At 55.9% G+C, this 24,697-nt stretch overlaps 9 protein-coding genes and 2 non-coding genes across 11 annotated transcripts; 4 read left to right on the top strand and 7 right to left on the bottom strand.

The window, feature by feature from the left end:
- Positions 1–203: 203 nt before the first annotated feature.
- Positions 204–1,070, bottom strand: CYME_CMS440C (ATP-dependent Clp protease proteolytic subunit; the record flags this gene model as incomplete). Its single annotated transcript, XM_005538975.1, has 1 exon — positions 204–1,070. The coding sequence occupies one exon, from the start codon at positions 1,068–1,070 to the stop codon at positions 204–206; it is 867 nt and encodes a 288-aa protein (XP_005539032.1).
- Positions 1,071–1,378: 308 nt separating this feature from the next.
- Positions 1,379–3,691, top strand: CYME_CMS439T. The gene has a single exon (XR_002461679.1). It is a non-coding gene; the product is annotated as a hypothetical transcript (transcript).
- A 2,555-nt stretch (positions 3,692–6,246) lies between these two features.
- Positions 6,247–10,197, bottom strand: CYME_CMS438C (similar to pre-mRNA splicing factor U2AF large chain; the record flags this gene model as incomplete). The annotated part of the gene is made up of 1 exon (XM_005538974.1): positions 6,247–10,197. The coding sequence occupies one exon, from the start codon at positions 10,195–10,197 to the stop codon at positions 6,247–6,249; it is 3,951 nt and encodes a 1,316-aa protein (XP_005539031.1).
- A 140-nt stretch (positions 10,198–10,337) lies between these two features.
- CYME_CMS437C (hypothetical protein) lies at positions 10,338–11,093 on the top strand (the record flags this gene model as incomplete). The annotated part of the gene is made up of 1 exon (XM_005538973.1): positions 10,338–11,093. The coding sequence occupies one exon, from the start codon at positions 10,338–10,340 to the stop codon at positions 11,091–11,093; it is 756 nt and encodes a 251-aa protein (XP_005539030.1).
- Positions 11,094–12,261: 1,168 nt separating this feature from the next.
- CYME_CMS436C (hypothetical protein, conserved) lies at positions 12,262–13,479 on the bottom strand (the record flags this gene model as incomplete). The annotated part of the gene is made up of 1 exon (XM_005538972.1): positions 12,262–13,479. One exon carries the CDS (start codon positions 13,477–13,479, stop codon positions 12,262–12,264), a length of 1,218 nt encoding a protein of 405 aa, XP_005539029.1.
- Positions 13,480–13,483: 4 nt separating this feature from the next.
- CYME_CMS435C (hypothetical protein) lies at positions 13,484–14,569 on the bottom strand (the record flags this gene model as incomplete). Its single annotated transcript, XM_005538971.1, has 1 exon — positions 13,484–14,569. The coding sequence occupies one exon, from the start codon at positions 14,567–14,569 to the stop codon at positions 13,484–13,486; it is 1,086 nt and encodes a 361-aa protein (XP_005539028.1).
- A 3,201-nt stretch (positions 14,570–17,770) lies between these two features.
- CYME_CMS434C (hypothetical protein) lies at positions 17,771–18,718 on the bottom strand (the record flags this gene model as incomplete). The annotated part of the gene is made up of 1 exon (XM_005538970.1): positions 17,771–18,718. The coding sequence occupies one exon, from the start codon at positions 18,716–18,718 to the stop codon at positions 17,771–17,773; it is 948 nt and encodes a 315-aa protein (XP_005539027.1).
- A 209-nt stretch (positions 18,719–18,927) lies between these two features.
- On the top strand, positions 18,928–20,991 carry CYME_CMS433T. The gene has a single exon (XR_002461678.1). It is a non-coding gene; the product is annotated as a hypothetical transcript (transcript).
- On the bottom strand, positions 20,058–20,561 carry CYME_CMS432C (hypothetical protein, conserved; the record flags this gene model as incomplete). Its single annotated transcript, XM_005538969.1, has 1 exon — positions 20,058–20,561. The coding sequence occupies one exon, from the start codon at positions 20,559–20,561 to the stop codon at positions 20,058–20,060; it is 504 nt and encodes a 167-aa protein (XP_005539026.1).
- A 398-nt stretch (positions 20,992–21,389) lies between the features above and the next one.
- On the top strand, positions 21,390–21,626 carry CYME_CMS431C (cytochrome c oxidase assembly protein; the record flags this gene model as incomplete). The annotated part of the gene is made up of 1 exon (XM_005538968.1): positions 21,390–21,626. The coding sequence occupies one exon, from the start codon at positions 21,390–21,392 to the stop codon at positions 21,624–21,626; it is 237 nt and encodes a 78-aa protein (XP_005539025.1).
- Positions 21,627–21,703: 77 nt separating this feature from the next.
- On the bottom strand, positions 21,704–23,956 carry CYME_CMS430C (protein phosphatase 2A B55 regulatory subunit; the record flags this gene model as incomplete). Its single annotated transcript, XM_005538967.1, has 1 exon — positions 21,704–23,956. The coding sequence occupies one exon, from the start codon at positions 23,954–23,956 to the stop codon at positions 21,704–21,706; it is 2,253 nt and encodes a 750-aa protein (XP_005539024.1).
- Positions 23,957–24,697: the final 741 nt, after the last annotated feature.

The following is a 24,697-nucleotide window of genomic DNA, read 5'->3' as shown; positions in this document are numbered from 1 at the left end:
GTCTCGTTTGTGGAACAGGTTGATGAAATGCTGGAGCGGGACTCAACGATGCTCGACATGTTCCTGATGCCTGGATCCGATTTTCCGAGGAAACGGCTCTATGTCATCCATGAAGGTGCCCAAGCTTGATCATCATCATCATCATCATCATCATCATCATCATCATCACCGACAAAGCGTACCAAGGCGAGTCTTGCTCCCGCTCAGAGCTGCTTGAGGAAGGCAGGCATGTCCTTCGGCAAATCCTTCTCACTTCGTAAAATCTTATCGATAATTCCGAATTCCTTTGCCTCCTGTGGAGTCATATACTTGGTCCGCTCGCTCGCTTTCAAACATTCCTCAGCGGTGCGCCCGGTGTGCTCCGCCAGAATCTCCATGGCAACTTTCCGATTGTACATAATCTCCCGCGCCTTGATAGCGATGTCTGCCGCTTGGCCTCGGGCTGTGCCCCGCGGTTGATGCAGCATGATCGACGCGTTCGGTAGGGCAGCACGGTTGCCCTTGTCGCCACATGCCAAGATCACTGCTGCTAGACCAAAAGCAGATCCAACGCAGATAGTGTAAACCGGCGGCTTGATGTAGTTCATGGTGTCGATGATCGCAAACGCGTCGGTCTCGAAACCAGCAGTGCTGCCGTCGAGACCCATGGTCCCCGTCGAGTTGATGTAAACGTAGACCGGCTTGTCGGGATCGTTGTAGTTCAGGTAAAGAAGCTCGGCTATGATGAGTTCACAAACTGGCGCTGTGAGCGGCATCCCAATATAGACGATGCGGTTGTGCAGCAAAAGAGACGGCAGATCAGGCGGCGGCCCGATCCGAGCCCCCTCTATGGTCATGGGGGCGTTGGCAGAGCTGCAGCGCAGCGCTCGCAGACCCCAACGTGCACCGGCGCGGTGCACGAGCGAGCGCGTGCTACGCCCACAACCCGGCACTGCACTGTGAAACGACGTAGTGGACTGCACTTGACTCCAGTTTCCTGAAGCAACCGGCGTCCAAAGTGCAGAGTGAGCAGAGTTAAGAAAAAAGAGTGTGCCTGGGGCACCGAAGCGAGGCTTTCTTGAGACGTTCATGCGTAGCGGGTTCGGTTATGAAGCAGCCTGAACACGTGAAACAGGACGTCGTGCGCGGATGGCGTCCGACGCCCTGCACATGCGATCAATCCGGAGGCGAGCGCGCGCACGCGATCATCTGCAGGTGCTCAGCAGCCATGCAGCGGCGTGTGACTCGAGTGATCCGCTGGCCGTCGCACCCTTTCCATTTACCCTCTTTGTCAATAAATGTCTCATACGTCGATTCGATCTCAGCGAACGGCAGCGAGCCATCAGCATCGGCGCTTCTCTGCATGCCAGCGTAATATCGTTGTTCATGCTGGTGCTGCGCAGAAGCACGGTAGCCCGTGAGACGTACATGACAAGGTTGCGCATGAAATATAGTGTATTGCAAATCGTTGGTAGGAGCAGGGCGCACATCAAGAGCAGAATCGAGTCCCGCGATGAGGCTGTCTCGCTGCAAACTGCACTTCGGCCTGCGTGCAGCGATTAACCAGCAAGGGCCCGGACGCAGGAGCTCGGTTTCTCCAACTCGGCACTACAAGCGATCACTTGCAGGCAGATGTAGGGGCGTGGATGCTTTTCATGCAAAGTCGGGGCTTGCCTTTGGGAGCGCGTTGGTGAATCCCTTCCCAGCGGATGCAGCCGCAACACAAGGCAGCGCCCTGAGCCAGCGCCGAGCGTCGAACTCCGACGTGCATCTTCCGGGGACAGACGTAACGCGTGAAGCGCATACCGCGGATCATGCGCGCCGGTTACGGTGGTTGTCGCCCCGGGCCTCCTGTCAGACGTTGCTAGTGATCCGTCTCGAGCGCGGGAATGCTCGCATCGAGCTCCGATGACCGACAGAGCAGAAATCGGACTACCCAGGGTCGATCGATCCAGCATGCTACGCTCGCTCTCCGAGCACAATCAGTCCGAACTGGTGCACCAGGGAGTCGGGGCAGCGCGGCCCCGTCGTCGCTGTGCAAGGCGCGAGCCACTCTATCGGTATCCACTATGCAAGAACGTTGCGCTAAACGATTACAGGTAACGACAGCTGAGAAATGCGAGGAAACCAGAATGCCCCCTGAGCACCATGGCCGTACTGCGTCGGGCGTCGAACGTTGCGCATACCGCAAAATCAAGTCGTAAACTTATCGACGCCCTTTCGAGTCTCCCGAGCGCTCTGGATCCACGTATCCAGGGAATATTGCCGGTGTGCGACTCAAGAGGTTCGACACAAGCCCCCAGCATCCTGAGCCGAGCCGAGCCGAGCCGAGCCTGCTGGCTACAGCGCATGCCCATGAAATGCGCCCAGCTAGGAAACACTGCTGCTAAGCGAACACTGAAGCGCACCGACGCTGGGCGTGCATGCTCGTTTATAGACTCGGTCTTGTGGAATCATAAAACACCATGCCCGTTCAAAGATCGCCGAGGGACATTGCTTCTTTGTAAATATGCGCTGCTCTAGCGTTTCTGGGCTGACTACTGAGCCAGTACCACGTCAATGGCGTGTTACAGGCGAGAATCCAACGCCCTCTCTTCTGAGCACTGATTTTCCATCACAAGCCCTGCGCATTCCAGCGCAGAAATCTACAATACGCACCCAACAATCCACGTGAATGTCCGTTCGGTACCAAGCTGCTCGATGCTCTGGAAGCACGACATGTTTTAAAATGTTGGTTCAGGCGTTCAAATCTCAGTGCAGAAAGTGCTCGCGCATGTTGTTGATGCTGGTGGAATCGCACCAGAGCACGCGAATCACGAGCGACGGTTGCGCTGTCTGAGGTTCGCTCAGCGCACCCTGGACACCATCTCATGCATGCGTCTGTGTTTCCTGCTCTTCTTCTCTACAAGTCTCTGCGTGCACCTGTGCTCCTGAGGCGTGTATGTCGTCCTGAACGCCTCCATGGGTATCGCACAGATTCGATTCCTGCACTCGGTGTATGCTCTCGTGGCGAGTGCACGCGTGCAGCTCCAGCGCACCATAGCCCGTCCAGAGCCATAAGACACCCCCGGAGGACGCCACTTGTCCGTCAATTCCTTCTACAACGAATTGGAGAGCACCGCGGATGCACACTTGTTGCCTCTGGACAACGGATACCGTCGGTGACGCCAGCGCCGTCTCATGAACTCCTGCCAGCCACCATTCGCATGAGCTATTTGCAGACTCTAGTACATTCTGAAATGCGGCGTCCAAAATATGCGAGTTGCTCGAAATGGGGCCCGGCACCTTCATTCCATTTCCTGGCATTACTCATGGTATCAATCATGCCCGACTCCCGATAATATCGATGCGTGGATCCATCAGAAAGCAATGTTTCTTCAGTGTCGAGCATCAGTTGTTTGATGAATGGTCCATCGGAAAGCTTTCGAGGAATGTGGGTGCCTTACAGCCCCGTGTCGGGCACTCGTCCAGACATTTGCATGACGAGGTGCGTCAAGTTGAGAGAACCGAGGCGAAACTGCCTCGACGAAAACGCTACGCGATCCGTCATGACCTCCGGCATCTCACGTTCTGGAGGATTCTCCCGGTTGACGTTTCTGAGCAGGTAGTTCTTGACAACGGTTGCAGACGGATCATCCTACTACCATAATTTTCCGTTCCCGTCACTCCTCGTTCTCTTTAGGGAAGGATCCATGCTTTTCTTGTAAAGCAATATCTTCGTTTCCCCGTTACGTGGCGGAGTGGCATCGATGAGGTTGTTCTCTTCCATACCTGGTCTCCCTGGGGATTCAGATGCACTTGGAGACCTAGATCACCGATTCTCGTCTTTTCTGTGCATGTCTCTACGATTCCTGTAGTAGCTTTTCACCTCTTGCTCCGCCACGAGCACGCCCACGGACCGAAGCGCACCTCTATGCATCCATCCCCAGCCTACGACCAGAGAAACAACGCAGCCGATTGGAGCTGGTGAAGATGGAAATCCCCTTGGCGACGGACGGTGCCGCAGAAGCGCACGACTCGTCTATTGATCGGTGATCGCCGAAATGGAGCTTCGGCAATAGAGAAGACGCCTTCGAATCCAATGAACCTGGGGCAATAGGCTGGCACGAAGGTAAGCTAAACGCGAGTCTCAGCTGCGTGCTCACTGAACGCTTTGGAGTCATCGAAAGCGACGTTCGCTACGAGCAGCCAGAAAATATGGCAAAGAGGAGCCACGATGAGTGTTCCGACGAAAGATGAAGTCTTGAACGATCCCGAACGTTTGGCGACTCGCAGTTGACTCCATGACTGAATCGCAGTCAAAGCTGACCTTGTCGTGATACTTGCTTGTTTCTTCTTGGAGAACAGCGGTTCGCCCCTGTTCCAGAACCTGTACAAATGCATACCATCTCCAGAGTACATGCTCGTTGGGCGCGACGAATACCTGTCCGTCCTGAACACAGCGATCGCGTTTCGGTGCGAACTCGATCGTGTATCGCTCAACGCATGACTGGTGAACGTAAGCGCTTGCTTTTTTTTCCGTCTCCATCTATATCTCCGCGAAATCCATGACATCATCAGGAGAGACACTTCACATCCTGTACCTGCTTTGATGGTATTTCTCACAGAATGCATCAAGTTGAATGGAGTCAAGAGGACACAGCTGTGGCGATAGAGTTTGATACATTCTGTTTTCGGTGTACGGCGTACAGGGTACGGACGACGTGCTGCGGGGCTCATGACGCTGCTGACCACGGCATAACCGACTTGTACATCAAAAGCTGTTGCTCGCAAGCTACCAGCAACAGCACCAAGTCTTTCTGCGACCCCTCTACAACATACACTTCTTCTGCTGACTGCCCCGGATAAAGACGAGCAAAAATAAAAAGCTTTCGTTCGTACAGGCATCCCAGAATTCAACGCTCGGGGTTGAACGCTATGGCATCAGCGATTTTTCCCTTGAGAAAACGTTTCCATGGGCCAGCGTTCTCCGATTATGCGCATTTTACTTTTCTTTTTGGGTATTTTTTTCAGTGCGCGGTGAGGTATCCATCAACCCCCTACTCCTATGTTACATTACCTATACTTCATCTGGGATAATGGCGTCAGCGATGCGACTCGTTTGTGGCGCCATCGAATGCGCAGTCGAACAAATGGGGGAAGTTTTACCTTGTAAAGCGTTCCTGGACCAGGGGAAAGCTCTCCGAGTGCTACCCGGGCGACATAAGCGTACACCATCGTTGAATCGCTTTCACAAGCTGCTTCTTGGGTACGAACCAAGATTTGTCGTGCAGATCTCAAGCGAGGTCTTCGCACTTCAGTTTCTGCTGTACACACCTCCTCTATGCAGTCATCTCTAGACCGAAGCTGCAAGGCGGCTGTACCTAGTCGCAAAATGCGCTACTTGTTGCTTCTTTTCTGTACCACCGCTCTCCTGACGGCACTCTGTTGGGTACGTGCGCCTCAGGTGTTCGCGGGACTGCGTGCCGTTGGCGTTCCGAGCGAAACTTGCCGAGCGCTCTCCGAACACTGGTGGTGGCTGCTGCCCCTGCTTGTACCGTCAACTGTTATACTAGTGGTGGTGATTGCTTTTTCACTGAAACTATGGAAGCTCTTGAGCAGTTTTCCTGACCGGCCAGAGGCCGCTCGTAGTCTGCAAGCGGACCTTGAGAGAGCCCGACGAGCACTGCAAGCTCGGGGGTTTCACTTTGAAACTTCAGCGGCGCGTATTGGTGGCGCTCCGACCGCGCCAGCCTAGAGACGACTCTGAAACCAATGCGATGATCTGGGCAGCTTTGCTCGTCCAGTACATACCGCGGGTTTATCGACGCGAACGACGCCTCGCGTGATTCGAGGTTGCACCGAAACATCCGCCCTGAAGCGGCACCAAGTGTTGCAACGCGGACAAGAGAACATACGTCGTTCTCCAAGATGCAATCTCGCATCGTTCAGGTGCCTCGAGTTGCGGTTGTTGCAAGCGCGTCGACCCTGACTCTTTCCCCGTAGAGCATCGAGAAGCACTCCATTGAAGCACGGCGCTGATGTAGGTACAGGCGCTCATGCAAAGTATGCGAGACCCAGCAGTGATTCAATTGCAGTCACGACACGGAGCCTGGTTGCTCAACCTTGCAAAGCTCGCCAGAAGTATTTTGCGTCCCGGAACGCAGTCATGAAATGAAATCTGCTTCATGAACAAAAAAGTCATCGCGGATCGCTTGCGTCATGTTCTGTGTCAGTCGCAATGCATCCGGACCTGGTTTACCGAAACCGAAGCCAGCTAGTCAACAGTTACCGCAGGTAGGGCCGCACCGGTCTTCCGTCGAAAAAGCGACCCTGTAACGACGACAGAGCCTTCTCAGCACTGACTCGGTCAGGAAAACGAATGAACGCTGCGCCGGCCTCGGGATGCGGTGGAAGCGGAATCTCTACCTCCACCTTTTCAGCGAACTGAAGCATTTCCTCTCTGATATCCATGGCGATATCCGCACGTTCCTCCTCATCTAGAAAGGCTTGTGGGTCCACCACCTCCGGTAGAACGACCACGGTTTGCTGCATGGACCTGGTATCGCCGAGGCGAGCTCTCATGTCGAAGACACTGAGAAGTTCGGCATTCACTGGACGCTGCTCGAAGCGTCTGTGCTGCATGGCGTCGGCCGCGGCGGCCGCGTCAGCAGCTTTGGTGAAACGAACGTACACGGTGCCGGCCTCGGGTTCATTGGGGCGCTCGTCCAATGCCACCTCCTCGATGGATCCATACTGACGCAGCTCCTCTGTGACGTCATCGATGGCTTCAGTCCGCTCTTGCGTATCCGCGAAGAGCTCCGGACGCAGAAGACGCACGAGCGCGAGCACACTTGCTTCCGTGCTCCTGCCGTCCACATGCGCTGTGACCATCGACGCTGAGGCGTTTTCCGAGACATCCGCAGCAGAAGCCGCATGATGCGGTACCCGGGGAGAGCACGCTTCGCCCTGTGCATCTGGTGCTTCGGGTGTCGACTTGCTCTCTCGTGGGTGCATAGGGTTCGCTTGCCGAATGATCAGCGGACGTGAGAGCCCTGGTAGCAGATGCGAACGCAGATGCTCGACAAGGCGTTCCACTTCGGGATCCACTGTTGCGAGACGCTCTGACGCAACGGTGCGCATCTCAGAAGCTGCTTGCGTCGCATTTGTGACGCCCTGGTCCAACGAGGTGCAGTCTGCGGCTCTGCATCGATCCAGGCGGAAGTGCGCAAAGCCCCGACTCAGGCCTGAGCGCCCCTCTCTGGCCAAATGAAACGCACTGAGCTGCCACGGCCAACCGACCAGCGCTGTGCGTAACCACTGAATCATCGTATATTCGGTGAGATGAAGAGGAATGCCGCGGATATGGCCGTAAAACGCTCCTGCTGGTGTCCGTGAATCGGATGCAGGCCAAACGTTGGGGCTCATTTGACTCTCCGCCACAGCGGCTCGGTGAAAACGAGCTGGAGGCAGTCGCAGAGCCTCAGCTGCTTCCGCTGGAAGTGGATTCGAGCTCAACCAGAGTTCCGCGTCGAATTCACGCGGTCGCGAGATCACTATTTGGTATCCCTGGAAGAGCAAACCGCTCAACTGCACCAGGCCAGTCGTTTCCTGGACAGTGAGACACTCGACAAAGGCGGTGCGACTTTTCCAAAGCACCTGCAGTTCCCAGACGGGCGTTAAACGAAGCTCCCGCAGAAGACTGCTCTGAGCTTGGCCTCTTGAGGATTCATTGACACCGGGACCCCGAGCGTCGTTCCGCTCCGGAAGCCGTTCGCTCTGCTGTCTGTATCGGCCTGCTGCAGCGAGCATACCAGCAGCTCGACGTTGCTTTGCATGCCAATGCGCAAACCGTTGATGCCATCCGATATAATCGTAGGCGAAACAACATGTAGCCGCCATGACGTGCACCAGATAGCTATACAGGTCGTGCTCATTTGTTGAAGGAGGCAGGTTCCGCAGGATTAGCCGTCGAGCTGGCTGACTCGACACATCCGGACCATGCAGCCACAGCATGCAGAGCAGCTCTGCTTCAGCGTCCGAAGAATGCGCTGCAACACCGAGGGCGGCTCTCGTGGCCATCCGGGCCGGGGGCTCCGCCTCAGTGGAAGCACCACCACCACCAGCAACACCAGCACCAGCAGCAGCAGCAGCCTTGACCAGTTTGGCGGCTTCATCGGCAACGCGCCCGATATCCGGCGGTCTGTAGTGCTCACGTGGTTCAGTTGCGGCAGGCACGTGAGCTCGAAGCGGCATCGGGGATGGGCTCGCTTTCTTCGCACTTGCCATCAACGCCCATTCATGTTTCGATGCCATGAGGAGCGGTTTCGATGCATGCGGGTCTACCAGTGCCGTGCCTTGCGCTGGAAAGACTGCACGAACAGGTGCTTGAGCGATCATTGCAGACCGCTCATTTGGCATTCGCTTTCGCTGCGGAGATTCACGGTGACTCGAGTGCCTGTCATCTGGGGTGCAATTACGGCTACGGAACTGGTGCTCGAGCGGGCCAGCGCCAGCACACCTGTGAGCATCACGCGCAACCTGGCTCTGTGGCGAACTTTGGCGAATCCGCAGTTGCTGTTGATGGTGCTCGTGCTGGTGCTGCTGATTCGACGAGCGCCCATGGGGCCTGTCCAGACCTGAGGCACACGACATCTGTGAACGAGCATCCGCATAAACTGTCGTAGACTGCTGGACGGGAAAGCGCGCACATGAAGCATCGCTGAGCGCTGGTTCCGCACCTGTGTCCCCTGCTGTCGTTGGCAAAGGTTCTCGTACACTCGCGAGCGCTCTTCGGATGCGCTGCTTCAATACCATCTCACGCAGATCGGGAGAAGACTCACTTTGAGCGTGCTCGGACAGACACCTAGATCCTTGATTGCGCATCTTTGGAGCAACTGGGTGCGATACCTGTGCTGCTGCTGCTGCTGCTGCTGACTGCGTAGCCGAATTCTGGGATGAATGCGGCACCAAGCCAGCGGCACGTCCATGTGCTGCATTCCAGGTCGACGCTGCATGCCCGGAGCGATATTCGCGGACGTCGGTGGAGCAGCGCTTTTCCGCTGGCCGCTCTGATGCATCCCGATAGGCAGGCGCTGTCGATGAACATGGACGGTGTGCAGGTACGTCGCCGCCATCATCGGTACTCGCTGACAGAGCGCAGCGCTCATCGAGCTTGCCTGCTGCAGTGTATCCTGTATCTGCCGTGGATGCCGCACTAGCGGCCAGCGCCTGAGTACTAGCCGGTGACAATGTCGGTGTAGGTGGCACTGATGTCGAAGAGGTAACCCGTTCTGACGCTCTCGCTGTGTTGATCACGCGACGGCGTCTCGAAGGCGAGCCGGATGTTCCCAGTGAATCGGAGCATGGGTCACGTTTCCGCTGGGATCGATTCCATTGCGCTGTAGGCTGCTGTAACGAAGGGCAAGCATCTGATAATGGCGGCGCCTCGCGAAGCCATTCCGCCCTGGGGCGTGCGCTGTCGACTTGCTCCGACAACCGGCGGTCTCGTGTGGATGCTGAACGTCTGTAGTCAGGGGCAAGCACCCCATTTGATGGGGAGGTAGGCGCTCCAGTCCCCAGCACAGACGCATTCGCCGAAATTGCAGGTGTACGCTCTTCTGCTGATGCTGATTCTGCTGATGCTGATGCTGATTCTGCTGATGCTGATGCTGGGTGTCTGGAATCTGAAGCAGGCTCCTCAGTCGGGAATACCTTGCGCGTGGTCTGTGCAAAAGCTACGGAGGCTGAACCTGCTTGCGCTGAGGGTATGTTTGCGTTATTCGCGCTATGGTGCATGCCTGGAGCCGCACTGTCTCGTGCCGTCTGGTGCTCCTTCGATGTTGCGGTTTCTGGTTCACTAACTGGAACATCTTTTGCGGCTTGCACTCGCCGGGATCGTCGGCGGACGACTGGTAGGCGCACCGGCGTCTCTACTGGTGCGACAGGCGCCTGCTCCGTCTCCGAAGCACCATCTTTCTGCGACACAGTACCTCTGTTACCAGCGCGTTGCCTTTGACAGACTTTCAAAGAGCTTGGCTCTTTATCAGGCTCCGAGCTAGGATCACTCGACGACTCCGTTCGTGCGCTTCGCACCCTGTCACTTGTCGTTGGTGGTACCACCGGCTCGAGACCAGTTTTCTGGGCCAGACGACAGGAGCGCCGCACAGTTCTCTCTGCTTGAGGTGTCCCTGATAAAGTGTCACTCAATTTTGTCCTGTCCGAGCCTGTTCTCGGCATAGGGTACCCTTCGCTGCGAAACTTTCCTAAACGGGACCCTTTGCACCAAGGAGGCGGCGTCGCACATCCGGAACGGCGTCTCTGTAGCGAGACTCGCGGGGCAAGCTACACGCCTCCCCGGGTTATGGACCTTCTCGGGTATGGCCTTGAACCCGTTGCTTCCGCTAGCAACCGGGCAGGTGACACCAGCACACAACGCTGACGGACGTGGTGCCTCGAGAGAGCTCGGTAACCCTGACCTGCTTGTTTATCGAGAGACGACTGTGAGCTTTCGGCTGCGTGCCCAGCCTGCCGCCAACTCGAGTACCCAAGAGCTGTGTTGTAGTCTCGAACTCTTTGGCGTCGGTGAATGCTTCCTGACACTACAACGGTTGGTATTCGTATGGACACCACAACCAAGCGTGACTTTACGAGCGTTTGAGGTGCCCTTGTCGGCGCTAGGCGAGTTACGGGTGCTCGCGGACTGGTTCTGGAGCTCGCACAACCACCTGGAGTGTCAAGTTCTACCGTTTGTTGAGAGTGCCTTTTACCCGCACGCAGCCCGGTTGGACATTGAGGCGCAGATGTGTGCTGGGCTGGACGAGTTTTACAAGGCGCTGAGTCGGACGCTTGCTCTCAGTCGAGGTGTCCCGAACTGCCAGGTGCCCCGTTCCCCGGGTGACCTGTTGCCCGCTCCCTGGTGCGATGTCGAGCCAACCGCTCGGGGTATATCGCTGGCGTCGCTCGCAGGGAGCTTTCGCGAAGAGTGGGACGCGCTTAGCACTCGTTTCAGTTTCGGTGACGAAAACCCTACAACGGTGACAATGCATCCAAGACCTATTGCGTATGCAGATATGCGATACAGGCCGCCGCGTATCTATTTGCCGATGACTGTTCCCAAGCGTCTGTTTTTCTGAGCGCTAAGAGACCGCAGCACTCACGCGCGATGCAAAGGTCACGATGACTGGGGTCAGAGGAAACCTTGCCAAATGAATGATTGCGACCGAGCACCGAATGGATCTGTTGCAAGGCCAAACAGCAGACTCAAGTCAGCAGTTGCGTTTTTATACCGCGCCTGGCACGCTCTGTGTCATGCCTCTCGGTGCCGGACATCGCGTTGCAGGCTCCGCGCGCTCGACACTATCGTTGGACCTGCTCTATGCCGTGCGGTTGAAACAGACCTCGACCGATACCATTCGGTGCATGCGTAGAATCGCATTTCGCAAACCACTGGCTGCATCAAATGGTGCTAGCCTCAGCTCCATTGCACGAATGATCCGCTCTATCTCTTCCTGGTGCGTACCTGGCGTTCATGCACCGCCGGATGAATCTGTGCGCCATGACGACCGCTGAACCCGACTCCGCTACTGGCGTCATGCCAGTCGTTCGCCCTGAAAGACGATAGCGTTGACACGCGCTCAAGACGCAGGGTCACCGAGCCTGTCTGAAACTCGTGCGCCAAATACGTTCAAATCAGAATCGTGTGCAAATGTATGTGAAGGAGACGCTTTCATTTGTGTTTCGAGGGTCGTACAACGGCGTACGCTGCCAGCCATACGCACAGCTACTCGTATTCGAGCGCACTCCTGTAGATACGATGATTCCATGGCAAGCGCTTGCTCCCGTGCAAGGACCAGAAAGCGTGTCACGTCTCCTGCTGCGGACACTCCGGCATGCTCTGTACAGATGATGATGATGCCGCTGTGCTCATGGACCCGTTATATAGCATGGAAGCGCAAACGTATTCTGTTTCACGGCATCTTTCGTATATGCACATGAACGCTTTCCACGTGGATGCCTTTCACAAGTCCCGCTTTTTCGACGAGCGCACGCTTACCGGCAGCATACGCACCAGCGCAATACCCAACGCTGTGTTGGCGTGCACCTTCTGGAGCACCTGGAGAACAGTGAACGCCAACCGCAGCAATTCAGCGTCCACTCGACACCATCCTATACAGACTGCGATGCATGACCTACCATGCCGTATGCGATTTCACCACTGCATATCGAGAACGCCCCCCGAACCCCGCTGATACACCTTGCAGGTGATCGCACTCGAGCGAGACGTTCACGGTACGAAGGAGGTCAGCGAGCACGATCCCCGGGGCCATTCGGAAACACACGCGGAATGGCGTACCAAAACGCGGTTGCCACGAGAACAGCTCCAGCCCAGTTCGCGATGAGGTCGCGATTCCACCAGCCCTCTCGTGCCACAATCGGTAGTGTGCCGAACGAGACTAGAAATATCGCCCAGAGCGGGGAGAACACCAGAACCCAGCGCCAGTTCGGCGTACTCGCCTCTTTCCCGTCCTGTGGGGTGCGTGCCGTAAACCCGATCACCGCCCCTCCGAGAAGTGACATGAGAAAACTTAGTGCCCACTGATCGCGTCCGAATCCAGGTACAAAGCGGCAGATACGCCCATCTTGGAGACAAGTCTCCATCGCCCGAATGCAGGCATCCAGCACACCGTACTCGCCGTGCTCTCGTACGTAAAACTGATTGCCGTACCGTCCCTGTAACTCCAGCCAGAACGAGGACGGAAAACGCGCTGTAACTTGATCACCAACGCGAAAATTGAGCACATTGCCGCTCCGCTCATCGAGCACAATGAGTATACTCCGTTGATCCTGTAACCCGAAATAGCTGCTGATCGCTCGCCCAACCGTTTCAAAGCGTTGTGTCAGAATACGAACCCGGTATCCAGTGGTAGCCTCGATGTGGTGGATTCGAGTGCGCAGCTGCTCATATTCGAAGGAGCTCAGAGCTCGAGCCAGATCAAGAATGACACGCGGTTGACCGTCGGTATCCACAACATCAGGGAGAAGTTTGGTTGACAGGTTCCCGTCTTGACCCTGGGGCTGTGTTGAGTCCGCAAGCAGGGGTAACGATCCCCAGCGCGTCGCTTCCTCGGTGTGGTGGTTCACCCACTGAGCTCGTGCTTGCGTCCTGGTATGCTCTGCCGCATACGCTGCCGTATCCTGCAAGTCTTGCCAGAGCAGAAGCGAAAAAATCGTCGCCAGTCCTCGTGACAAGATCGTTTCTGATACCCTCGGCTGCGCAGCGCTCGTACCGACTCCCCAGCGAGTGTCGTGTACCAGCGCCGCCGACACTCGAGCGCTGCTGCGAGACCCCATGGAGCTGTCCACAGGACCCAGGCCTGAACGCAGATACCGTTGACTCGGCCGTTGTGCCGAAAGGAGCCCTAGGTGCCTCTTCGTGGTGCATAGTCCGAACGGAGCAGCGACCCCGACAAACAGCGTGCAACGCGCTCGGTGCCGGTAAACAGTGCCTTCGCTCTGCATAGACCTATTCAGCTTTAAACGTGGGGTCAAGTCGACGAATCAAACGCACTTTCAGTACTTTCTTGTAGAATAGCGTGAACACGACTCCGCTGAGCACGAGCGTTGAAAGCCACAATGCCAGTACGGCACTGGTCAGACGACGCGCCGCCGCTGGCGGCAGGCGGAAAGGTTCGTGAACGTACGGCACAAACGCGTGGCCGTCAAACCAGTGAACTTTGCCATGAAGCTGTAGTACACCACCAGGCTGTACAATCTGAAAATGATCTCGCACAGAATACGCTGCTGCACCTAGAATGTATCCCCGGTGGGCATGGAAAACGAAGTTCACATGAGTATTCACATGGAGATGAGAGCCCTCGGCAATGCCCCAGAGCGTGATCGTTACTGGAGCGAAAAAACGCAAGTGTCCCGCGGATAGCTCGTTGTCCAGCGGCACACGGCAGTGAATAGCGCGCTGCATGGCTAGTGCATCACGCAAGAGTGTGTATGCAGCATCGCTCTCGAGTGGCCAGCTGCACTGGAAATCCGTATCCAGACCAAAGCGAATAACAACTGGATCTTGTTGGTTGCGACACTGCATCGGTTCCCAGCTGCTGAGGTCCGGTGTCAAGCACTCGATGGCGAGTTCCTCGCCGAGCTCATGTGGTCGATGTCGATGCTCCCCGGACTGGGTTCCGTGGTCTGGAGGCGGCCCCGAGTTCGGGCGTTGTTCGCTCTCCGCATTTGCAGGGTTTCTCCGTATCAACGGTTGCAATCGGAGCAAGCCCTCGTTCAGCTTGCGCAGCTTTTCCTGGACTGCTGGATCCCGGAGGCTAAGGCGGCCAAGCTGGGCGTCTCTGAGGAGTTCAGCGCGTTCTCGCTCGAGCGACTGCCGTTTCGCTTCCAACGGAAGCTGAACACGTACAGGCACGTTCGGTTGCGTTCCAGAGCTCCCGCTCTCCGAGGTGCCGTCACCGCTGGCAACTTCTGCCACAGGTAGTGCCGCATCTGTCCGAAGGTGCACCCCGAGTAAAACGATCAACAGCGTGAGCCAGAGACGGGTCCACCGAAGTGCGCGTGGCGCGGCAAACCAGGAGCTGAGCGACCCCATGGAGTCAGCTGTCGGTCTGATTCTGGCGAGAGGTTTACCGGCTTCGCAGGGTCCGCTGGCAAACGCTCAAATGTAGTCGTGCGATCCACAACCGTGCCGTAGTGACCTCGGGAGCGCCCTCCGTGCCCAACCACGGACCCTCTTCCAGGTGCGCTTGGCGGAACAGGCCCCGGGCTTGCCTCCCGTGGAGACCAAACCAGACAAACCCAAACTGGTAGATAACCTGCTTCACCTGCCGAAATCAGACCCAACGCACCCTGTAAGCTACAGCGAGCGTCGCTACCCAGCGAAGGAACGAATGAACGCTGCAAGGCAGTTACGAGATTGTTTCGCGGCAAAAGCACCTGGTCGCATGTCTATGTGTTTGTAGGATGCACGTGCTCCAGCCGTGGTGCGGTGTCTGCGCAGACCTCATCGCTTAGAAGGACGTTGTTATTGGCCATCGCCTGGTATCATACGCATCGATTGAGGTACCTGGTCTAACGTTTCGCGGAATGAATGCATGGAGTCAGACGCTCCCGAATGCGCAAACGATGTGGGTCACGAGGGCAGCGATCGTGCATTTGCCAAAGACGTCTTGAAGGTCCAGTACACCCAGTCCAGAACGCTCTCTAGGAACAGGGGTTTCGTGGATGAAGCGAATGGGCGCTTGCCGAGCGCAACAGAGGCAGTTGCAGCCGGCACTGTGCGTTCTGCAGCCTTCGACGCACGGTGACAGGACGCCTTTGCGATAAAATGGAGAGTAGGAGCGGCCCGATAACCGCAGTCCCCGCTCGTGCGATGCATACCCGCAGAAAATGAAGACGTTCCGTGATGCACGCGAACGAGCCAGCGATACTGAAGCGATCGAAGCAAATCTGGTCGAGAAATTCATGGGCGTTTCGCGCGATGGAGTGGATGACCCTGATTAGGTTGCGGGCATCTCTGTGCGAGATAGGCGTAGAGGGCGTACAGGGCTCGAGTCATGTCAACCCGAGTCCGCTCTGAGCATCTGCATCGTCGTTGTGAGCGTGCAGCGCGACTCGAGCGGACTGCTCTCTGCGTCTCGTGAGGTGCGGTTCCCACGAGATCGTTCTCGCTGCCGATCCATATTCCTGAACGTTTCCATCCATGTGAATATAGAATAGACCAGGTTTCCCAAGTCGCGCAAACAGACTTTGGTTTGGGTCTCTATCTAGTCTGGTACATATCAGGTTTTTGCGGCTTTTTTTGGAACGACTGTCTTGTGCTCTCCTTTATATCTAGACTTTAACGCACGGATCTCACGCTCCAGTTCCGTTGATCGCGGTCAAAGGATGTTAAAAGCGGCGTCCAAGTCCGGATTTCGACGATTACGGCTGTTCGCGAGGCATTCCAGGCACAGGAGGACGTTGCGATCTGCGCTTCGCATGCCATTTTCATCTTGCTTCTCCGGGGTATCGGTGCGGCTGTCGCAACGATGACACCTGACGCCAGTCCGGTGGTCCCATACACGTCCCGCATACATGCTCCTCCGAGTGCTGCCCTGTGGCGCGTGAACGCTCACTTCATCGCTCATTACAAGCCATGGACGGGTACAGAAGGCTCACCTCAATGTAGTCCTCGGTTTCCGCGCCCAGTGCTGTACTCGATGATCACGGACTTGTTCTGGACGATCCTTTTGGTGAGTAGTCTGTCTGCTGTACACGTACGCACTCGTTTTTCCATTTGATGAAGCATTCGTGGAACACGATATTGTCCACGATGAAACAAGTAGCGGACGGAGAATCCCGGCTGGAGATCAAGTCGAGACACGTCGATCCGTCTGTGCTCCATTCGCGCAAAGCTGTGACCCGCCCTCCAGTGGAGGCGACCGCCACGATGACTCAAGTCCGTTCAGTTTTTTGACCTGCCACCTGCTATCGTTTTCAGGTTTTATCCCAGCAAAGTACGAGTCTCAGAGGCTGTCCCATAAACGTGGATCGCGTCAGCTGCTCGGGTCTCATCTTCAGCACCGCACACCTCCTGATAATTGATGGCGGCGTTGACGTACCAGTTCACGAACGCCGTGCAGGCATGGGCATTGGTGGTACGCACCAATGCAAGCATTGCTGGAACTCGTCCACTCTATGCCACAATAGTCTCGTCATCATCGCGTCGGACAAACACCTTTTCTCGCGTATCTGCCGCCAACTGCTTCTTCGTCACTGGCTCTTCTTCGCTTGATGGCCAGCGAGAAGAGGAATTCTCCTCTTTTATCCGCGACCAGGCGATGTCCGCCCTCTGGGATCCTCGACTTGCACGGCCAAACCTTTCCATCCGATTTTTCATTTCTTCAAAATGAATGCACCCCGAACGCTTCTGCTACTAACCGCGAAAAAGCGTTTCGTGACACGGACCTGAAAGTGGAACACCATTGTTGTGAAAGACTACAAACAGGGATCCCCGAGTGCGAGATTAGTATCGGCGTCGCGGGGACTCTCTGACCATTCCGCTTCAGATCCCCTGTGTTTGCCATTAGCAGCAACTCAGACTTGCTTTCGGTGATCACAATGCGATCATGCAACGTTCCCGCTCTGCTGGTCAATGGGTGCACGTTCGCAGTATGCCCGAAACAGCGTCGTTGGTGCCAGCAAAAGGGCCACTGTGTCTGCAGTCACCCGTTTAGAATGCGCTATCACCAGGCAATGGCGACAGGTCGACTAGCGTAAACCCAGCACAAGCCAGTGGACTGTAAGTGGTAATACCCACCGATAACGAATAATGGATCGACGATATATTCGAATGGGCCTTGATCGAGGATCCCGAAAAGTACCGTGGATCCATGTTCGGCCTTGAATCACGATGGCAAGTCTCAGCGCTTGCTGCCCTGCATTGATGTCGCCTGCAGCAACTGCGTGGCCCGCCTCAGTCCGTCATTTCAAAAAGTTCTGGCTCACAGACTGTCTCTATGCGCGAACTTTCGCTCCGTTTTGAGCACTCCCAGGGCGAAGACGCTCCGGGTACGACTTGTGAGCGCCAACGTCGCGCCCCTGGTTGACAGCATCACCACCTGTTTATGGAATCGCGCAAATTCAGTGTAATCTGATAATCACCGTGAGGAATTTTGCTCGTCCAACGTCGGACTACACGTGCAATACACAGCGGCATATATCGGAACTTGACAAATCTCCACGTCAACGTTTGAAGGGCATACTCGAACTGTAATTCTCAGTCTGGCTCTTGGCCTCTCAACGGACCATGCTATGTCGTCCGAGGCGGACGCGCCCCGGCCTGCTTGGTGCCAAAATAGGCGCTCATCCAGGGAACAACCCCGAGGAGCCCCACGCCTCCGAGGTAGACCACCCAGGCTTTGGGATGCCACAGGGCTCGACGATCAAAGCCGCGAGCGCTCTCCACCACCAGATAACTTTCCGTAGAACTAAAGCCGGTTCGCTGCGCACCTTGTTTACCGATCCGGTAGGTGAGCCTTGCGGGGTGCAGCTTATACACGTGCACTGGCTCTATAAAAGAGGGTGCCTCAAACAACGCCGCTTCTGCTGCACCAGCTCTATAGGTATGTGGGACGATGCTCAGATTCCGGGTAAAACGCTCACCGGGTAACAAGGTCGGCAACTCGAATAACACATACTCACCGGGGCGTTCGGAAGAGGCTGGTCCAGTCTTCTCTTTTGGCCAGTTTTTTCTTTCGAAAGCCACAACGGGGAAGTTGGCGTCATATTCATAGATGCGGATATCCGTTGCCGTGTTCCTACCGAGATTAACGACTTCGTACTCGATCTGTGAAGTTTTCTGGTCTACAAGTGGTACGCCGCTGACACTGCCGCCAAGTACAACAATCGCTTCTTTGCAAGGCGGATGGACCTGTCTCCGGAACAGCAACACTGCGGCGTCTCGGGAACGCTCCGCGGAATCTGCAACGCTGTTCTCGCCGGCAGAGGCGTTGCCCAGCTTATCGAACGTGACGGCAAGCGTGCGCCCTCGTGATGGTACCAGCGGAGGGTACGCGGCCTGATCCACCGACGACGCTGCGTTCGTGAGCGTCGCTGCCAATAGCAGGACCAGGACTGTCCACCAAATTGAACTGGTGACCCAGTGCAAAGAGGTAAGCATCTGCGTTTTCTTCCTATGAAAGATCGTGAAGCGTTTACGTCGACCCGTCTCGGTGCGAGCGCAGTATACTGCCGACATTTACCAAGGAGGGCGCGAACATGCGTTTGTGTGAGCGCGGCCAGGTTGGCGGTCATACGCGGAACCCTGTCGATAATAGCCATGTTATGTCCATTAATATACATATATATACATATATACGTAAATCTGGATTCCACAGCACATTTTGCACACCCAAAGGCGGATCCCAGGTCACCGCGAGGGCAACGCGTTCGCGTACCTCGGGGTTTACGGAAACCTCGGTGCAGAGGCTGGATCACAGCCGTGGGGACCTGCTCGACTCGGTCCGGTCGCAGCTGAACTCAAAGATATAGATCTATCGCGTGGTTTACTTATCGAGCGCACAAGCGATACGATAAGCATGTGTTGTGTGCGTTTTATGCAACGAGATATACAGCGCACCTGGTTCGCATACTACGGCAGCGAGCAGGACAGACCGTGCATACGTCAGCGAGGGCTTCTGGGCCGTCAGCTTGCTCGTTGCCTCGATCGAATCCAATGAAATAAGGACTGGTGCGCTTCTGGTCCTCGACTTGTGTCCGTGGACTCACTTCGAGTCCGCTTCGCAACGTGCCTCAATAGAATACGCTTGAACTGGGGCATGCCTCTCATTCAGGATCGACCCAGGTCCGCAGATTCATTTCGAGCCCGCGCCACCAAGCGCCTTTTCCAAAATTCTCCTGCTTTTACCGGTCGTTTGCAATGCATCCAACGAGCCGCTGTATTCTTCGCTCCAGACCGTGGCGGTAGCAACTTTTCCTGTTAGCGTCCAGAGTCTCCGTGGCCTTTCAGACAGGCCAGAAATCTCCTGCACAGCCTCAGGGCGACATCGAGCCTCCATTAGCGCACTGGCCCGCGCTGGGCTCGCTGCGCATTCGTAAGCAGGTTCGTGGAAGACCCAAACTTTGGATGTTCACTACGAGCGATTGTCGCAATATCGCCGTTTTACGCGGAACATTCCTCGAAACTTTAATCGATACAACCTCACCATGTTCGAGTAGCACAAAGCATATACTGCCGGTGTTTCATCTTTGATACGAAAATCGATGCAAGTTCGGAAAGCCGGAACCGTCGCCGGATAGACGCCCATCCACCAGGCTCGTTCGCTGTCTACTTGACATGCAGCGTCGCGGATCATATCTCCAATCGGAGACGAATAACTGCGATCTTCAGATTCTGATATTAAAGAACGCAGCGCTATTCACGTACGACACAGCAGTTGTTGACACATGCGGCGTTTGTGCGGGGCGCACGCTCCGAGCAAAAGTCGACGAGGTGCGATCAGGTGCGGCCACCGAGGGCCACACAGTTCCGAACGAACGAAACGGATTCACCAAGTTGCTCCATTTTTCATTGACGCTCAACGCAACCAGCGCGGCGCATATTCTTTATCATAGGTCACAGACTCTATACGAAAAAGTTCAATGAACTGCTGGTCCAGGATGCGAACTTTGCTGCCAGCAAATCGTCTGTATTCATCAAAAATCGAGGTGAGGCTCCAACCCTGCATTTTCCGCAGCGTGCCAATGACTACACCCGATCGATGTTTCCCTGAATTGCAGTGCATCAATATCGGATGATTGCGACAGTCCAAGAGCACTCGCAATGCATCCGCGACCACGTCCTCGGGTATGAATTGAAAGGGCTCTTTGTTCGGTAGAATGCCACATTGAACAATCTGAACATTGTGCGCGCGACACCAGGCGGTGTTTGCCTCACTGTAATCCTCAGGGCAGAGGTACAGAATCGTTTTCAGCTGAAGCTTTTTCATGAACGCATGATTCATGGAGTTCGGATAACCCGAGCGGTAGATACCCGGTGCTGCCATGGAAAAGTTCAGCGGCGGGATCAAGACCCCATCCATGGTACTGTGCTATGTGCGAAAGCGGTGCAACGGGACCCGCCTCGTACAACCTGCGCCCGAGTCTCTTATCGCTTGCGACACCGCCTTGCCTATATTCAAACCTGCGTCAACTGGAAGCAGCTTTCGAGCCGAAGAGACTCGCGTCTGTTCCGGTAAACACGTGTCAGCCTGGACGTTGCCTCAGACTGCGCGGCAACGGTAAAAAACTGAAAGGCACGTCGGCTTCGCGTCTTGAATAGCGCTTCCAGGTGCTACCGCTCGTACAACGACAGTCTTCCGTCCAAGAAACCGAAAACGCGCGTCGTCTGTACCTAGAGCACACGCAAACACGCACCCGTTCTCGCAGGCACAGCAACCGGTTCGGAACGCTTATCTGGCGCACAGCAGGAATGAAAGAATCACCTGCTGGAAAATAAAATAGAGCAGCGGGTACCAGCGAAAACGTCCACGCCCAGCTACCGAAGGGTACGCGGCCTCAGCAGGACCTCAGGTCCAAAGCAACATAGTTTTGGCGCAAGCCGCGTACAAGTCGCTTGCGGAAATTGACCAAATCGTCCTATGAATTACTAGCAGCTGTAGCAGATGAAGGACGAACGAGCACCTGAAGCAGCAGCAGCAGCAGCAGCAGCAGCAGCAGCAGCAGCGAACAGAGAGTCAACGAGCACGTTGTAGCAGCTGCAAAAGCAGAAACATGGACTAAAGTGGATATGTTGCAGTGGTGCGCGTTCCACGAAACGCACACCGGGACGGTTGCTACTGAGCGAGTTGCGCAGCGCTCTCCAGCGTCGTTCACGTTGACGCACTATACGCTTAGGGAGTTGGAACGGTATGAACGACGATCACGCAGATCTAAAAACGAGCAGCGCACCTTATAGGGCAGAAGCAAGTGAAGCTGGTAACCACGACGGGAACCCGAAGCCTAAAAAGAAAATCTGTTGTGCGTGTCCAGAGACAAAGCAGGCTCGCGACTCGTGCATCGCGGAGCGCGGTGAAGAAGCGTGCCGCGACCTCATTGAAGCCCACAAAGCCTGCCTTCGGGCAGAGGGTTTCAACGTTCCTTTGTGAACAGCGTCCGGGCTCCAGATTCGAAGAGTTTCGGATAGACACCGGCGGTTTACTCGTGGGGGACGCTCGTGTCGGTATCAGAGAAAGCACGGTGACAAGACGGCGTTGTAGAGATAGAGCGCAGGACCTGCAGCGACGGCCGCAATATTCTCGAGCGGGTGCGCTGCGACGTGAAGTACCCTTCGTGCGTTGGGGCTCTGCGTGGGCAACAGTGGCTCCGGAGGCACGCCGCTGCTTATCGTTGGTCCGAGGCCGCTCGCGGACAGGAGCGGCGGCGACGACGACACCCCGCCCATGCTACCGGATGCATCGGTCATGGTTTCAATGCTACAGCTCATTCCGTTGGGAAAGAGCAGTCGAGGCGGGCGTCCGCTGCTTACAAAGTCAACACTGGCTTCGTAACAGAGGCCTCGTCCACTTTTGCTCGAGTAGACCTGGAACTGGTTCCCGTAGGAGCCGGTGAGAACGCTGGCATCATCCGCGCTGAAAGCGCACTGAAACTTGTCGAAAATGCAGTCGTTCTCGTAGAGTTCGCATAGGCGCGAACGCAACGATTCGTGCACGGGAATGGTGAGAAGTGGTCGCTTCTCCATGTTGATGTCCCAGAGCTTCAGCGTCATGTAGTCACGCGCAAGCACGTACCGACCCGAATGTGAAAAAGTCACATCGCTCGTGGATGCAATGATTTCGCTGAAAAAACTGCGATTGGCGGGATCCTCCGGCTCCTCGTACTCGCGACACGACTGATCACATAGCGCTCGCACTCGCAAGTCGCATAGTTTCAAAACACCGCGACTGCTGCTGTAAAGGAAAAGATTGCAGTGATGCGGATGGAATTCCGCTGCAGTGATGACCTCCGTCAAGTCTTCCATGTTCTCGGGCTTGATGTCCACGACATTGAAACCAGTGCTACAGTTTTCTAGATTCCAGATATTAATTCGCAAATCATCTGCCGAGAGGAAGGTCTCTTCATCACTATTCAATGATATGGAATTGATGTGGTAGGCGTGCGCATTCGAGAATATCCGTTTCGGGACCGCAATCACCATAGAGCCGGCGCGGCGTAGACGTGGTAGACATACGTTGCGACCCGCAATGATTCCTGCGGACGCAAGACCGCTTGAGTCCTCTGCAGGCCTCTCTACGAGACCCCGGATGGCGCTGCTCGGATCTGCAGACGCATCGTGATGCCTCAACGCTTGATGTGATTCTGGTCGCGTATCGGCTTCGCCAGTCTGGTTATCGAAACTCACAAGCTGTCGTACTTGACGCTCGAACACGCGCCACAACTTAATTGTCTTATCGTTGGTAGTCAGGAGCCGGTACGCACCGGATACATCGCGACACCATCGAATTTGATTGATTTTCTCCTCAATTTCAAGTGACTTGAGGTAGTCGAATTCCGGTTCATGAGACTGAAACTGCGTCCAGAATCGATACTCCGGTACAAATGCGGGAATCCGTGATCTATCTGGTCGCAAGCCATCGTCTCCATCTGCATTGCGACCGTCGGATGCCCGCTCGCGGTCGTCCCAGACCTCGTCATCCAGCGGGACATGAGGAGTCGATCGAATTCCCGGCAGCGCATCGAGGAGGTGTGTTCGCGAGCGCTCCTGAAAGGCACGGTCGTCAACGTCCGCACACGACGTCATGAGCACGTCACATTCGTTGAGCTCTAGGTCAACATCGCCGTTGGCACCATGGCTGACGCCAGCCGGCGGAGAGACCATTTCCATCGTGCTCGCCGCTGATGACCGCTCATCCGAGGAGGAGGTGCTTGATTCACTAGCACTACTTTCGCTCGAGTCGCTCTCATGCTCTCCGCCCGAGTCGTCTAGGTAGGATTCTCGGGCACGCGTGCCTTGTAGGCGGGACAGCTTGTGGCAGTTCGACAGGTGACTCCGGTCGAGCGATCCACGTCGATACGAGCCATTACTGTGGCTGCCGGACCAGCGGGGGCCCACCACGGCGATACGCGGTGAACGTGGAATCGGAACCGGTGACAGACCAGTTGAAAGCCGTCCCTGACTGGAGCAACTACTGCTGTTACCTCGGATGCGACTTGTTTCTCGTTGTACCAACCGAGATCGACGCGTCGCCCGAGCAACCTGTTCTCTTCGCAACGCCTCTCCGCGACCGGCATCAATGCGCTGCAGGATAACCACACGACCGCCTTTGTCTCCGGTCGCGATCAGGTCCCCAGTTCTACTGAACTGAACGGCTGATATCAGGTCCACTTCCTGTGGCACCTCTGCGGTTGCTCGCTCACCAAACGCTTGCGCAAAACGGTAGTGTGTAAGGTCGTCGAAGATCTCGCCAGCACCGTTCATGGTTTAGAGAAGCAGCGCGCGACCCGGAAGCTGCTTTTCCCGAGTATGTTTCTAGTCCAATAATGCAGCCACTTTCGAGAAAACAGTTTCGCTCGCTCGGCGCACAGCAGCTCTTTGGCGCAAACAGAACAACCTGTCCCACTTGTCCTTGGACAAACGCAAACGCCACTTCCTGGCTCTGCGTGAACTTTTGCAGCTTCTTGAAACCCTGGAGCAACCCTTCGCGCACCACGCTGGTTCCGCGAACTCGCTCTGGTATCAGGCTCGAGGCGCGAACAAGACTGGTGTTCAGTGCGCTTCTCGAGCGCCGAGTACTGGTACGTGCTCGGGGAGGCACGGATCACGAACGCGCACCCCTCTAGAGTGCAAACTCACCGTCCCACAACTTTCACTGGAGCGTCGGGGGTCACGCTGCCCTTCAGGAAAAGTACAGATAGTGCCACCTTGACAAAGCGTCTCAAGTTTTTCCCAGGAAACGCTTAGAGTATAATCTGCTTCTTGCGTTACACTTTTGTGTCGCCGCGGGGGGAACGTCTCGCAGGTCGCCGATCCAGAGAGAGATGTTGTCTGTTTTTTCCAGAAAGTGGCAGCTTGTCCTGGATGTGAGGGAGATCTCGAAGAGCATTTGCAATGCGTCAAAAACTGGACAAACTGGTCAGATAGAATCCCGGACCCTGTGGCGATACCCGCGTCCGCCTGAAATTCAGTAGTGAACTGCTCAAGATAGATGCCGGCCTCTCG

Source organism: Cyanidioschyzon merolae, chromosome 19 (assembly GCF_000091205.1).
Source record: "Cyanidioschyzon merolae strain 10D DNA, chromosome 19, complete genome".
NCBI classification, from domain to species: Eukaryota; Rhodophyta; class Bangiophyceae; order Cyanidiales; family Cyanidiaceae; genus Cyanidioschyzon; species Cyanidioschyzon merolae.
This window is presented reverse-complemented; position numbering and strand designations above follow the sequence as displayed.